The sequence below is a fragment of the Mesoplodon densirostris genome, chromosome 17 (assembly GCF_025265405.1).
Source record: "Mesoplodon densirostris isolate mMesDen1 chromosome 17, mMesDen1 primary haplotype, whole genome shotgun sequence".
Classification (NCBI taxonomy): domain Eukaryota; kingdom Metazoa; phylum Chordata; class Mammalia; order Artiodactyla; family Ziphiidae; genus Mesoplodon; species Mesoplodon densirostris.
Window position 1 is genome coordinate 74,381,354 of NC_082677.1, and position 16,309 is coordinate 74,397,662.

General features: G+C 40.8%; 1 protein-coding gene across 1 annotated transcript in view; it reads left to right on the forward strand.

Annotated features, from left to right (window-relative positions):
• Positions 1–16,309, forward strand: part of MYO16 (myosin XVI) — a 407,151-nt gene that overhangs the window by 77,396 nt on the left and 313,446 nt on the right. The window contains exons 4-5 of the mRNA XM_060079968.1: positions 2,998–3,106; positions 10,079–10,203. Of these exons, the coding sequence (XP_059935951.1) occupies positions 2,998–3,106; positions 10,079–10,203 (234 nt within the window). The remainder of the gene's footprint in view (positions 1–2,997; positions 3,107–10,078; positions 10,204–16,309) is intronic.

Here is a 16,309-nt window from a genome sequence, read left to right on the forward strand (position 1 = left end):
TGTCATTAAAATTTCAGTTTTAATGTGCTGGAGAATTATTACTAAATGAAACAATCGGCAAATTTATTTATTGACATTAGATTGCTACACAAACTAATAAAATGTTTATTTACAGGAAATGTGCATTTATTTGTTCGTATGTCATCTGACATGCAGTAAATAAGATTCCTACTTGAGAAGAATGAGACATTTGAGTTCTATTTCCAATACTCCAGGAACAGAGTGTAGGACAAATTGGAGTTGGAGTGGCCTTCCAGTTTGCATAATGAGAAAGGAAATGTATTCAGGGCTCCCAGTAGGAGCTATGCAGTCCTCAACTGCAAAAGCATTTGAGGAGTTTGCTTTTGCATAATATAACATTTACTTCCCTGATGAAACCAATCATGATGTGACTTATTTTCTTGAAGCCAACTGAAGGACTTGCCTTAGTCTTAGTTCCAGAGGGACCCATTAACAACACATTACCTTCTGAGTTAGTCAGACTAAGAATAATAATCAGCCATGAATCTTATCAATGGGGTTTTTATATATGTATGTACAATTTCAGAATTCTAAGTCAAGAAATACAGCTTTTTCAGGGGATCATGTGGACATGTTTTGTGGCATGTGAATCAGCTCTTCTAGGGACATCTACTAAGACCAGATAGTTGAGTAGTTGGGGTAGAGCCATCGCAGCTGGGGTGTCTCACCCATGTCCAGTGGCAAGGAAAGAAAGAAAGGGAGGCAGGGAGGGGGGAGGGAGAATGGGGGGAGGAGGAGGAAGGGGGAGGGAGGGGGGAAGGGGGAGGGAGGGACCGATGGAAAGGGGAAAGAAGGGAGAAAAAGTCTCCCACAATTGTCATCCATCTAGAAAGAGTGAAGGCAGGAAACTTAAGTATGCATAGAGTGATTTTGTAATTTCATGTATATACTCTTAAAAATGAATGTCAGAAAATTTAGTTAAAAATAATTATTACGAAAAACGTAATCCTTTGTCTCAATTTTTAGTAGTTAGTTTAAGTTCAGCGTTTGCTTATTTTTCAATTTGTTTCAGTAAATTGTTTTTAGGGTCTAATATGTCCCAGGCACCGTTGGGCAGGTAAAAAGGGATGAGATGTGATCCGTGATTAGGGAAGTTCCCGACCCCCAGGAAGGTCTCTACAGGAAATAACACCTGGTCATTCAGCAGCACAGACCAGTGGGGGATTAATGGGTTGAAATTTCAATGAATGAACCCAACTAAAATATTCAGCACCGCGTTTCACTTTCAGACTCTCTTTAAAAGAGCCTCATTACTCCTGAAAGAATAGAAAATACTCTCCCCCAGTGCCCCCTCTCCCTGGGCATTACGTTGCTCACCTATTTATTTTTGCTGTTTTTGATCATATGTGACTCAATTATATTCACTGTCATCTGCCACCCAGATGTTTGATATAGATAAAATCCTCTCTGAAACGTCTATGCATTGGCAAAAATGAGTAACCTGATTATCTCCCACTTCTTAGTATTGAAATCAGCAAGGATGCCCTGTAGTTCTGTGTCTTAATTGATTCTTTAACCAATGAAGCTTGGGTGAATATGCAAAACATTATTCTCCTGGTTGGAGACTAAAGGAAAGGAATCATTAGCAAAGTCTACTTAAGACTATTGCCTCAAGTAACTTCTTTTCAAACTCTGAATAACAGAAACAGAATGAAATGCACTAAGAAGATAATCTGAAATCTTTAGGACCTTATAATGACATTTTCCTTAGGTAAGGGAAAATCTGAAATAGCTAGCTTGACCTGTTCAAATAAAGAAGTATCTTCATATGGTTATAGAAAATATAATGTGATTCACTCTGGATGGTAAGGTGAGCAGTACAACTTACGTGGAGGTAATATGCTACCACTTTGATCTACTTTTTTAATTTTCTTTTTGCTATATTACAGCAGTCTTTTGGAAAACCTGTGCAGACTTACTAAGGCATAAGAAAGCAGTTTACACACACACACACACACACACACACACACACACGGCAAACCCCTACATTTTAATATATAAAGCTATTAATGTGATGTTCCTTTTTATGTAAAGTTATGAATTTGGATATTATATGAACCATATTAACTGTATCTACATTGCAATACAGACTCCTATTCAGGAAGAAGAATAGGGTGAAACTTTCATTTGTTTGGCCTCAGTTTAGTGACCAGTTATTGGGAGGAGGCATACGGGAAGTCTTGTCTGATAATAATTTTACGGAGCTCGTTAAAGAATATAGAGCAAGAGTGACAATTGATGTGACTGCATTTTTAAGAATGAAAGTGCATCTATCAACGCATTTAGGCTGGGATGCGCACAGAGTCGAGCGGTGGGCTCAGAGGTGCTCGAGGGAGAGCCCTTTGAAATTAAAAGGTGTGTGATACTCGTATTTAATGTATTCCATCCATTCATGTCTACAGATTATGCTTTTTGTTGGAAAACAGTTTTTGGAAAGAGGAAAATCAACCAGAAACCATTAGCTCAGCCTTTTTTAAAACGACTGTAGTGTGAGAACAGCTCTCAAATGAGTTTCTGTGGAGAGCAAGAAGCTTAAAGATTTAACAGGATAGTTTGGGGAAGATCAGTCAAAGTTCATACAGGAGTTCTCCGTTCAGACTCTGAAGGCAGGGCCACTTCTGTTGTGTTAGGACAACCAGGAGTGTCTAGGGCAGCCAGCATAGAGGCGTGCCTGGTTTAGCAGCCAGGGATTGGATACTTTGGTTTTGGCAAGTGGGGTGGGGAGGAGTACTTGCGGCTATAAGGTCTTGCCTGTCAAGGGTCAGTTGAACCTTTTTGGACCATGAGAGTTTCTCACAAAGTATCTAATATAATTTGTCTTAAAAAATAATTCCAATTTGCTATGTGATCCTGCCGGCTGTATCTAATGTAAACTTTTCTGGGTCTGTTTCCTGAATAAGATAGAAATGAAAGTTTGGATCTGCTTTCTATGTTAACAGTATATATAATGTGAAATCTGTTCGTTTTCACTTACAGGCTGGAGCTAATGTCCTTCTCCAGGACGTCAATGGAAATATCCCACTGGACTATGCCACAGAAGGGACAGAATCGAGCTCCATCCTGTTGACCTACCTGGATGAACATGGTAGGCAGATGCCTTGAAAACCCATAGGAAGATGGAAGAAGAGATAGGGTGGTAGAGTTTAAGTGTATATATTTTAGGTGTGCTTACAGGATTTCAAACAGACGTCGTTTCCCTCGATTGTGTGAAAGGAGGTCTTGTTCTGTGTAGCGTTTCATAGTTGGTTTAGTCAATGCAGTTTTGCAAGCTGGCAGAAATCTGGAGACCAACCGTGTAGGGACATTTTAACAGGCATCCAAAGTCCATAATTAGCCAGACTGGGTTTGTAATTATAATCTATCCTCCACTGGGAGGGGAAGGGAAGTGAACCAGCACAACTGAATTTTGAGTTAATGAGCGTGAGGTCATGTGAAGTGTGTTCTCTTAGGAGCACCCTGCCCCCGAAGAATCCCAAGCAGGTGAGTGAGGGCTAAAATCAAGGGCAGTTTGCACAGCATCCCAACATCCACTCTTGGGGACACATGGAAACTCAACCCTTGTCAGAAGAAAGCCCCACGGTCATGGTGCCAGCTGAAACGATGAGGCTGGGCTCCCAAATGTATTTGTTGATAAAGAACATTTAATTGCACAGCCTGAGTGTATAATTTCATGAGTGAGTTCAGCCTTGGCGATGTGTGAGGCGTTTAGAACCCTGAGCCCCATATGGTCTTAAACTAAAGGAGTATATGCCCCGTCGTTTATTTTTTGTATTTCAGCTCTTCAGGTATAAAGAACACCAAAGAAATTCCAATGCCTGTAAGTACGGTCTTTTGTCAGAGAAAAAGTTCAACATATTTAAGAGGCACATGGTGCCTGAGACCCTATGCTTCTTGCCTCTAAGAAAAGCCTGCACATCTGCCTCTTTGCTCTCTGTGCTTTGTCCCTGCTCCAGATCACTTGTCTCAAAAGGTTTATTCTCAGGAGGGCTTAGAACAATAATAATTAGTACTTAGCACCCGTGAGTTCCTAAAAAAAACTTGTCTCGTTAATTCTGAAAGCAAGGTAAGCAATGTTATCTTCATTGGAGAAACTGTGAGCTGTGCTGTGGTTCTGAGGGTCACCAAGTCATGGCCCCAGATGACAGGCCGTGGAGTAGAGTCACTCCCTGGTACCCACTCCTACAGAAGGGACGTTACGCTTTCTCGCATCTCGTCAGCTATGACTTGTTGTTCCACTGCTGGGAAGTTTATCATTTGGATCTTTGCAAAACCTAACTTGGAGTGCACGATTCTGAATCTGAGTGAAGAACGTGGCTGTCTTATTTATCTGTGCCAGTTCTGTGGGATCGTTTCCTGTTCTTCTCATTGTTCTGAATCTGTAATAGCTACAGTCATGTATTTTTCCCTTTGGAAACTAAAATGAAGTATCTTTCTTTGCAAAAGAATGAACTTTACTTCTTCACCTTTCCAACTCATGGGAGGATTTTGTTTGCTAAGAACATTGAGGGTTTGCAAGAGCAGTATTACTATTCCATATAAAGAAAACTAAGTGTATTCCTTTAAGAGGCTGATTTAAAAATGATTAAGGAAAAAAAATGAGAAGGAGATACTGACTCTGAATGGTTAGGAGAAAATCTGTCACGACGATGGCTGTCACAATCCGTTTGTGAGATACCTGTTTGTGAGAACAAATGCTCTTTAATATCTCTTACAGTTTTAATTCCGTTTCCCATCTGTCCCTGCTGTTGCACTGGCCTCTGCCTTTCATCTCTCTGCCCCTCCTTCACCCCGTTCACAGTCTGGTTCCATTTCTACCCACATCCTTCCTCCTTATCTGGATCAGCTGCCATAGTTCCAGTAAATACTGTCTAATTCAATTTATTCTCTGCATCCTCCCCCGTCCCATTGGTGCGCTTTTAGCGTTATCGGTTGTGACAGCATGGGCTGATACTGTTAGAAATGTCTAATGTTCCAAGATGGGATTTTCATTATTTCGTGCACTGCGTTCTTCTAACTAGGCAGTGGAAAACCTTGAATTCTCACTCTGCATCATCCAGCTTCAAATCGGAGTACTTATCACACTGTCACATGAGGACACATGTGGAAGAAGACAGGCCAGGTAGCGAGCATGCTGATTACATGGAAAATCACTGGTCACATGTTCTAACTGTGCTGTCACCACCGGCGTACACTGTACCCCTGGTCACAGCAATTAACCTCAGCTCACTGCCTCAGCTTCCTGGGTTAGAAAAGAAGACAGCAAGGAGTTCTGATCAAGCCTCTGATGCAGATGAGATCTCCGGTGCACGACAAGCCAGCTGGCATTCAAGGAAAGCAACTGATTATAAAATGAGCCAGCAGAGAAAGAAGCACTGCAGGGAGAGCTCAAGGTGTCCAGGAAAGATGCTCACCATGGAAAAAAAGTATAGGTCTATGTTTCCAAGTCCCTGAAGAGTAAAACAAAAGCTTTTGACTTTGCCCTTCATATATCGTCACCCATGGCCCTTTCTCCTTTCTTTCAAATCCATCCTTTGAGAAAAAGCAGCTCATATTTATTCTTCTGAGTTCTTAATTTCCTCTACTGAGCCCACTGAAGTTGTTTCCTCCCCTACCGATCTGGACACGTCCCTGTGGTGATTGCAACTGCCCTCGGTGCTCTATCCAGCTGTCACTTTTCTGCTCTCCTGCATTTCCTCATCTCCCTGTGACATTCAGTGACTTTGATCACACTCTCCTATAAAAAGACTCACCTGCTCTGATCTTCCCATAGTTTTTCTCCCTTCTTTTAGTTTCCTTTGGATGCACCACTTACATATCCAGAAGCCAAAATGTTGGTTGTTCCCAAGGCTTTGTCTTTGAGCATCTTCTTTCTACAAACTGTCCCTGGTCATCTTCCCCTCTTCCTAGTGTCCTTAGCACCTACCTGACCCCAGGGTTACTCTTGCAGCTTAGATAGCTTTCAAGACCTTCTGCATTGTACCTGCAATTTCATTACGTGTCTTGTGTCTTTGACTTGTATGTCAGACAAGTTGAAATATCATGTCCAGTATGGACCTTCATGTTGTGCTTTCATACTCTCTCTGTATTCTTTTCACCTTTACACCCAGAAATCTGAGTATCTGAACATCACTTTTCTTCTCCTGAATCCCTCACATCGAAATGTCACCAAATCTTACAGATTCTTTCCTTGACATCTTTCTAATAAGTACACTTATCTCACCAGCTGCGCTATTACTGCCTTGGTTAAAACCCCAGTCTTTCTATTTTGGAACAGGCTTGGAAACTGGTCTTCTTAACTCCAGAGTTAGCCCTCCCTCTGCATTTTTCAGAGACTCCCAGACTCATCAGTCTGCAAATGACCTTGTATGTTTCTCCTGCTTAACAAAGTTCATTCAAAATGCTATTCCTTCACCAACCCCTTCAGAATCGTTCCATTATTGGGGTGACAGTGATCCCGATTTGCCCGGGACAGTCCCACATTAAGCCTGTGGTCGGAGTTGGGGGAAAGGATTTGGTAGAGGTTACAACACGGTTTTGGCTTAAACTGGTTTATTTCTCTTTGCTAGAACAACTTTCATTATTTGCCTGCTTAACTTTTTTGCTTCCATCAAGTCTTGGATCTCTTTGGAAGCTTACCATAGCGACAGAAATTGAGATTAGATGCAATTCTTGGAGCTTAGGGAACCCCAGGGTACAACCATGGGATGGGTCATGTCATAGCATAATGATAAAATTATCTGTGATAGCAGCACAGAGTACCCCTGATACAGGATTGATAATGGAGAAAAGGAAAAGCTGAATCGTTACAAAACAATATTACCTTGAGAGGGACAGTTAAGGAAGGTTAAGATAAGGTTCAGATTGACCTGAGATGTTAATGTAGTTTTGCTTCTTCACAAGCTTTTATTGATATAATCAAATGTAATCAGGCAGTAGTAATTAGTATCCCATATAATAACTTGTGCATTTCAGGTAAATGGTTTGTTTCTTATGTCCTAAATTAAACAAAAAATTACTAAATTCCTTTCAAAATAGTAAATCTAAGCAGGGCATGTATTAATTTTTTCAAGTATGAAAATAAAACTGAACTTCTTTTCAAAAAGAGAGGATTGGCCCGTTATCCACTACAAAATAATAGATTTCTTATGGGCTGTAGTCATCTTTTATTTTTTTTTGTTGCGGTATGCAGGCCTCTCACTGTTGTGTCCTCTCCCGTTGCGGAGCACAGGCTCCGGACGCGCAGGCTCCGCGGCCATGGCTCACGGGTCTAGCCGCTCCGTGGCATGTGGGATCTTCCCTTACTGGGGCACGAACCTGTGTTCCTTGCATCGGCAGGCAGACTCTCAACCACTGTGCCACCAGGGAAGCACTGGGCTGTAGTCATCTTGTTTGGATTTTTTTTCCAGAAGCATCTTAAGAAATTTGACCAAGAAGTGATGGAATTTCCATTCTATTGTCTTACCAAAAATAGATCTGTGGGGTTTTTTTCCCTGAACATGTCAGAAAAATCTAAAAATCACATCTTAATTGGTATCATATTTGATTCAAAATAAAATTTTAAAATAATGTGGTACGAGTCATAATATTCCCCTCATATCTTCACAACAGTCACAAGAAATAGATTGTTTCCACATAATATGTTGTAATGTGCATGAGTCTGAAATGAGTGACAGTTAATCTCTGTTTTAATTTGTGTCTTTCATCTTTGAGCCCTATTTTTTTATCACTCAATTTTAATTACATGTTTAAATAATTCTCTAAAAGATGCATACCACTTCAGTAAACATGCAATATTATAAAAGTTAAAATAATATAGCCTTAGAGTAGGGCAACCATTAAGTTTTTCTGCTACTTCAGCATGCAAAATTGAACACTGACATCTGAGAAATAGTGTTTTCCAGATATTACTCACATGTCAGTTTCTATAATCCTAAAAATAGGAATAGAGTGACAGTTTTAGCTGGTTGTTTAGAAACCTCCAATGTGTCTATTAGGGAAATCTGTTAGTTCTTCTGAAATGGCTTCTGATGATTAGGAAGCTGAGGTATGGCTTTGGTGTTTCTCATTCATGTTTCTACTAAAATGGGTTTGCTTTGAACTGAGTGTTTGAAACAAGCTACACTACTCAAATATTGCATTTGGCTTTATTTTGTTTGGTTTTTCCCTGCCTCCTTATTGTAAAGAGAAACACTCCTAAATGCGTGGCAGGTGATCCATGTACCAGAAGGCTGAGTAATAATGAAATGACAGGTCCCTTTCATTAAGTGCTTCCAGCAAGCTAAATACTGTTTTATATGCTGTATGTGTTTTGACTCATGCTCATGACAACTGGTGAAATGAACTGTCAGCCCCTTTTGCAGATGAAGAAACTGAGGCAGAGGATGTTACCTGCCCCCACTGGCACAAATAGTAAGTGCAAGACACAGCACTAGAACTCCAGAGCATTTCTGCTCTGGAGTTAATCCAGGCTTGGAGAACAAGGAATGCAGGGAGGTAGGTGTGGTGTGCTCTAGGAGGACATGACAGCCGATGGGCACCATGCTGGGCTGTGCCACGCAGACAGGTCTTATAAACATTACCCATAGCTTTGTTCCTTTTGGATACATATTATTATCTGAGTGATGGAGGATACAGAGATACAGACAGTCAGGCTAAGTAGCTTTCCCAGAGTCACCCTGGGGAGGTCAGCCACAGACCAGGCACAGCCAGGAGGATCACTCCAGCCATTTTTTTTTTTTTTTTTTTTTTTTTTTTTGCCGTACGTGGGCCTCTCACTGTTGTGGCCTCTCCCGTTGTGGAGCACAGGCTCTGGACATGTAGGCTCAGCGGCCATGGCTCACAGGCCCAGCCGCTCCACGGCATGTGGGATCTTCCTGGACTGGGGCACGAACCCATGTCCCCTGCATCGGCAGCCGGGCTCTCAACCACTGTGCCACCAGGGAAGCCCTCACTCCAGCCTTTTTGCTCGAGCCCACTGCTCTCTCTCCATGTTTGTGGCAAGGACTCAATCAAGAGATAAAAATTGCTCAGAAGTGTGGCTGGCTCATAGCAAACACTTGCTGAGGGACAGATGTCATCTCCTCAGCAGCAGCAGAATCATCTTCATCAGCATCATTAATATCACTATGACTGTTATTATTACTTTCACTTGGAATGAGGTGGATTATTTCCCCTTAGTAAACACCTATTATGTCCAGGAACCAACGTTAGGAACAGGGGATGCAGAAATGCAGAGATATATGCTACCATGGAGATTACACCACCACAAAAGCTCAGGTTGAAATATATACTGGATAGAGGTATAAGCAGGTGAGCTGAAGTGAGTCTTCTCTGCATAAATCACCCACCTCATTGAAGCCAGGCTATAAGTCTTCACTCAATTTTAGTTTATTTCTCCTTATTAACATTAATAGTCATGAAACAATCATTTGGAGCATCCTTTAAAAAATAATTTGAAGGGAAGTTGCAAAAATAGTACAGAGAGGTCTCAGATACCCTTCATCCAGATTCCCCTAACATTAAAAATGTACACAACTGTGGTGTATTCATCCAAACTAAGAAGTTAACATTGGTACACTACTATTAAGTAAACTACAGGCTTTACTCAGAATTTTCCAGTTTTCCTGCTAAATCCTTTTTCTATTCCAGGACAATGCATTGCTTTTAGGAGCAACTATTTTAATGAGGAAAATCATAGGGAACAAAAAGTATGTCTTTACACCTCATTTCAATTCAATGCAGGTACTTGACAATACTTTGGGCAGTCTATGCTGATGATTTATACTAAAACAGAAATCCACTGAAAGCCTGCCTGCCAGGGCTAAGGCATCCTATCACATTTTGGGATATAATAAGAGGAAAATTATTCAAGACTCTAGCTGGAAATAAGACTGCATGCCAAGAGAAACAATTATGGATGCTTTGAGTGAGAATTCAAATTGGAAGAGGAGCTTCAAAGAGGAACACGTTGAAAAATATAAGATAAAATTAAATTTTTACCCCCTGCAGCTGAGAAGCAGTGTACATTCTGTTTGAAAAAGGCTCTTTTCCCCCCTAGGAGTGGATCTGACATCACTGCGGCAGATGAAGCTTCAGAGACCAATGAGTATGCTAACAGATGTCAAACACTTCTTGTCATGTGGAGGAAATGTTAATGAGAAAAATAATGATGGTGTAACACTGGTAAGTTACCACGCTTCACTAGGAGATGCTGCTTAAGTTGAGAACATACGTTGATTTCTAAAACATAGAATTATACACAATTAACTTCTAAATAATATTTTTTATTTTTCTGATTATAAAAGTCATACATATTTATTGCAGAAATTTTGCAAAACAAACATACAAAGAGGAAAATGCAAATCACTTATACCACCACCCAACGTTTATCTGTTGATATATTCTCTTTAAGCCTTCCTTCTATGCATGTTTTTCCTACAAATTTAGAGTAATTTTTATCCATTATTTTGTCAATGTGATTTCTGAGATGGAACTTACAGGAGAATGTTTTCATTTTAATTTTAAGCAAAAGAAACTGAGTAACTCTGATGAATGAATTTCTAAATTCAAGCAAACTCCTGTCATTATTTATTTATTTATTTATTTATTTGCTATCAGGCACAGCTGCAGAAAATTAAACATACAAGAATTAAATTTGGATTAATTTTAATGTAAACACAATGTCTAATCATCAAAATAAGAACGTTTGGTCCTATTGACCCATATCAGTTACCTGGGCTGGGCATGCTGGTGTTAAAATTAATGATTGTAGAAATAAATAAGCGTATTAAGTTTCAGGAAAGTAAATTAGGGCAGCAGAAGGGATTATGAGCTTGAAGCATGGGGTGCATAGAAGTGGTTGGAACCAATTTTAGAAAGTGGCCCAGTTTCTACCATGGGGAAAATATGGTGTGAGGTTGAGCACAGTAGATGAGGAGAGCAACGTAACCAAATGGATATGAGTTGTGTGACACCTGATAGCTTTATAGACTTATTAAGTGCAAAGTAAGTGCCTTGAGACTTCTCGATAGAATTATCTTCCTAGATACTGATGTTGGCCTTTGGGATGTAAATTTCAGAAGACTATGAAAAATGGAACTCTAAGCTGTAGGAAAAGAAAACAAAGCATGTTTAGAGTTTATTGAAAAATAACACATTCAAATGTAAAAACATTCCAACTAGTTTATTGAGGAACTATTTACTGACCGTGATCTGTGAACAAAATCATAGTGAACAAAACCACAAAAGTCCTTTTGTCATGGGCTCATATTTCATTGGGGGAAGACGGGTAATATACAATATAAATGAGCTAAATATATAGCATATTACTAATAATAAATGCAAACGAGAAACAGTAAAACAAGACGGGGCATGCTGGGTAAACGGTTGACATTTTGCATAGGTAGACAGGTAAGGTGTCACTCTCAAGAAGAGTTCCGAGTGATGGCCTGAAAGAAGTCTGTGCACACTGTAGGTGCGAAGGAGGAGCATTCCAGGCTAAACAGTGTAAGTGCAAAGGCCCTGAGGCAGGGCCAGGTATGGTGTGATTGATAAACAGCACGGAGGCTAGTGTGGATGAGCAGAGAAAACCGGAGGATGGGGGTAACCAGGACCAGATCACACAGCATCTTGTGGGCCTATGCGAGGACTGTGGCACTTATGCTGTGTGAGATGGGAATAGATTGAAGAGTTCTGAAGAGAGGATCCTACTCCTGTTCTAAAAGGACCCCTCATTCTGACTGCTGTGATAAGGATGGACTGTCAAAGGATAAGGGTGAAGCTGAGAGTTCAGTTCGAGGGCTTTTGCTTTAATCTAACAAGCGATGATGCAACTCAGACTAAGGCGGTAGATGCTGGAGTGATGAGAAGTGGCTCATTTTGGTCTACACTGAAAGAAGGTCCATTGGGATTTCCTGACCGGAATGTGATGAGAGAGGAAGAAAAGACTTCAGAATGACTCCGGTATTTCTAGTTTGAACAACTGGAATGATGGAGTTGACACCGAATGACATAGAGAAGGCTCAGGACCGGGCTCAGAGCAGGGAAGATCAGGATGGATTCTGGAAATGTGAAGTTAAAAGTGCCTCTTAGCCGACGTCATGGAGATGCTGAGTCCGTGGTTGGATATTGGAGTCTGGAATTTGGGCGATGCATGGACTGGAGAAGCAGTTTGGAGATCTTTAGCATGTACATGCTATTGAGGCCCTTGACCCTGGATGAAGTCACTGATTTGATACAGAAGGAAAGAGGATTGGGGACTGAGCCATGGAGAACCGGAAAAGAGGAAGATACAGAAATGAGATGGGAAGAGGAACTCCCAAGGTGGTAGGAAAACCAAGAGTATGAGGTGTCCTGGGAGCCCAGTAAAGAAAGCGTGAGGAAGAGGAGGAGGGTTGATTAACTATCAAGTAAACACTGCTGAGAGTTCAGGTAGATGGAGGTGGAGACTCAGCTGCCAGACTTGGTAACTTGGAGGCCTCGGTCTTCTCATCGGGACAGCTTTGGTGGGACAGTGAGGTCAAAATCCAGACGAGAGTGGGCTATTTAATTAACGGCTCATTTAAGGCAGGAACTACGTTAATGAACACATCTAACGCATACTAAAAACCCAGTGGAGTCTGTGTTTCTTTGTTTGGCAGAAGATATTACAACTTCATGTTGTTTTTTGGGAAATCACAGCTAAATAAAAACAGCACATGGGCTTCAATCCCCACTCAATAAAAGGACCTACATACCTCAGAAGATAAGCTATTAAAAGAATCAATACACAGCAATAAATTGCTATAATTTTCAACCATCTGCAATTTTGACATTCCTGGTCACTTTTTTTATTGAACAGAGAACACAGTGTGGCATATAACTATTCTGTAATAACTAAATCTTGTTTTATTATTATTTATTATTATTATTTATTTTTGCAGTACACTGGCCTCTCACCTTTGTGGCTTCTCCCGTTGCGGAGCACAGGCTCCGGACGTGCAGGCTCAGCGGGCATGGCTCACGGGCCCAGATGCTCCGCGGCATGTGGGATCTTCCCGGACCGGGGCACGAACCCGTGTCCCCTGCATCGGCAGGCAGACTCTCAACCACTGTGCCACCAGGGAAGCCCTTGTTTTATTATTGAGGTTGTGATCATCTTTGAGCTTTATATGAAGAAAGTCACGGTGAACAGAAGTCCTTCCCTGCGGATCACAGCATTTGGCAAATGGCAGATTCTTTGATTCTTTTGTCTGAGTTGGTTGGTCGATTATGTTAATAGCTGCCACTCCTGGAGTTGTCTTTCTGTAAAGGGCATGTGGATGGTGTGTTGCTGACTATTGTTGCTGATAATGATAAGAAGCCAGTCTTGGCTGCAGACGGATTTCCACCTCCTGAGTTGGAATGTCAGTTGTGGTTCAAAATTAGGCATAATGCCCCACACTGTTACACTGTATGTGCAAACGAGGTGAAACTGGGGCTTCCCTGGTGGCGCAGTGGTTGAGAGTCTGCCTGCTGATGCAGGGGACGTGGGTTCGTGCCCGGTCCGGGAAGATCCCACATGCCGCGGAGCGGCTGGGCCCATGGGCCATGGCCGCTGAGCCTGTGCGTCCAGAGTCTGTGCTCCGCAACGGGAGAGGCCACAGCAGTGAGAGGCCTGCACACCGGAAAAAAAAAAAAAAAAAAAAAAAGAGGTGAAACTGTCAAAGGAGGATCAACTCCTAGTAAGATGGTTTTTATGTTGCTTTTTCTTCCTTTTTTAGAACATGCGATAAAAAAAACAAACATAAAGTAGCTCTTTTTAAAAATTTTTATTAAAAAATGTTTTGGAGTATAGTTGATTTACAGTGTTGTATTAGTTTCAGGTGTACAGCACAGTGATTCTGTTATCCATATATATATTATTTTTCAGATTCTTTTCTGCTCTAGGTTATTGCAAGATATTGAGTATACTTCCCTGTGCTACACGGGAGAACTTTGTTGTTTGTCTGTTTTATATAGAGTAGTGTGTATATGTTAATCCCAAACTCCTAATTTATCCCTCCCACCACCAAGATAGCTCTTTTAAAAAGATCTCTTAGTTTATATTAATATTCTTCTTAAAAGAAAACAAAAGCTTCAGAAAAGGATACAGTTCCCCCCCAAAAAGCCACGTTACAGAGCATATGAAAAGGAGTTCCTGAGTTCAGGTACATAAATACTCTTTGAAAGCACTGATAACTAGTATATATGTTATCAAGAAGCTAGTTCTTTCCTGTTTTGTCACAGAATTTGATATATCACATCTGGCCTTGAGCCATATTTACTTGGTTTGTTGGAAAATAATTAATTATCCATGAAGTGCAAAATATCAAGTAATTTTATTTTTGTTTCCTTTTTTTTTATTTCGGTAGCACTTCTGGAAGAAGACTTAGCCAGTGTCATCAGTTTTCTGGTCACATCTAGGGAATAAAGCTTTTGTGGTTACTTTCTGTCACCGTACATAGCCTCGATTTAGAGATTAGAGTGTCTGGACATATATAATAATGAAAACTTCCAACTTGCATGAAGTCAGGCCTCACTGATTTTTTATTAGGATGATTTTAAAATCTTCTGTTGTGATGAAGTGGAATGACTCAAAGTTAGGTGTTTGGCTTTTGTTCTGAGATGACCTAGGATTAAATGTGCCGGCCACCCTAGATGTCACTGGTAGCTCCTGCGGTGGATAGCTTTGCTGCTAAGCAAGCCAAGACAGTTTTCCTTTAAGTCTTTGCCTCATAAGCAGCTGAGGAGATGACCGGGTGAGAGAGGGGCTATGTTCTAAATGGTGGAACTGGAGTTTTGCTGCATGGAAACAAATCTTTTCATAAAGGGGTCGATCCTATGAGCTTTGCCTCATTAGTATGCAAGGTAGCAATAAGCCACGCTTCACACACACAGCCATGCCAACCTCGCTAGTGTGCCAGGGGAAACAAGCAAGTGTGTAAATTGTGCATGTGTTCTAGAGACGAACATTATAATACCGAATTGGTATGTGAGGCAGGGGAGGTTTACAGGAAGAGCATTTGCATGTTTAAACAAATAAATTGTGGAGTGAATGCAAGGTTTGTTAAGCGCATTCACACTGCAGCGTTATCCTTGTAGCCCGGCCAACTTGGATGTCCACTCGCCTTTGCTATTTCAAAATGTGAGTGCTGGGCATGCAGCGCAACGTGGCTTCAGCCCATGGTGGCCCTGCTTCCCTGGGTCAGTTACCTCAGTGATCTAATCCACAACTTCTCCAGCTGCAAAATTGGGATGATGACTGTCCCATAGGTTGTTCTGAAAAGAAGAAATAATTTAGAACTTTTATGCAGGATGTTTGTGAAACCACTTTAATGTCCTGTTCTGTGTTGTAACTGGGTAGGTGATTTCCAGCTTGTGATAACTTTCCATGAGGACTGTGCTTCCAAAAAGCTGTTGCTAATTCTCTACGGGAACAACCACTGCCTCTGTGGTTCTCATAGCAGGAGAGGAGTATTCTAAGATGTCATGTGATCAACACTTACACATATTGGCATCGATACCTTCCAGCCATGGTCAGAACAAAGCAGGACTATAAATTCCATTTCAGAAAATAGACACTTTTAAGTTAAAAATTTTTAACTTGAAGTCGACCTTCCATGATGAGAAACGGTACCCACCCATAGGTCTAGTGACTTAATGATACAGAACGTGATTGCCAGTTGAATTAAAGTAATGGCTCTAAACTCCTGATATGTTACTAGGATGATTTTTAAATATTCTGTTATCTCTTGCGATGAAGTGGAGTGACTCAAAGTTGGTGCCATTTTTTAGATTCCACACATATGCCATATGATAAATGATACTAATGAACTTATATACAAAACAGAAATAGACCCATAGACATAGAAAACAAACTTATGATTACCAAAAGGAGAAAGAGGGGGAGGGATAAATTAGGAGTTTTGGATTAACGTATACACACTGCTATATATAAAATAGACAAACAACAAGGACCTACTGTATAGCACAGGGAACTATATTCAGTATTTTGTAATAACCTATAAGGGAAAAGGATCTGAAAAAGAATATATATATATATAATAAAACTGAATCACTTCTGTATACCTGAAACTAACACGACATTGTATATCAACCATACTTTTAATAAAAGTTAGGTGTTTGGCTTTTATCCTGAGATGACCGAGGATTAAATGTACCTGCTGCCCTAGTTGGCACGGGTAGCTCCAGCTTTGTATTGCTTTGCTGCTAAGTTAGCCAAGACGGTTTTCCTTTTAGTCTTTACCTCGTGAGCAGCTCAGGGGATGAC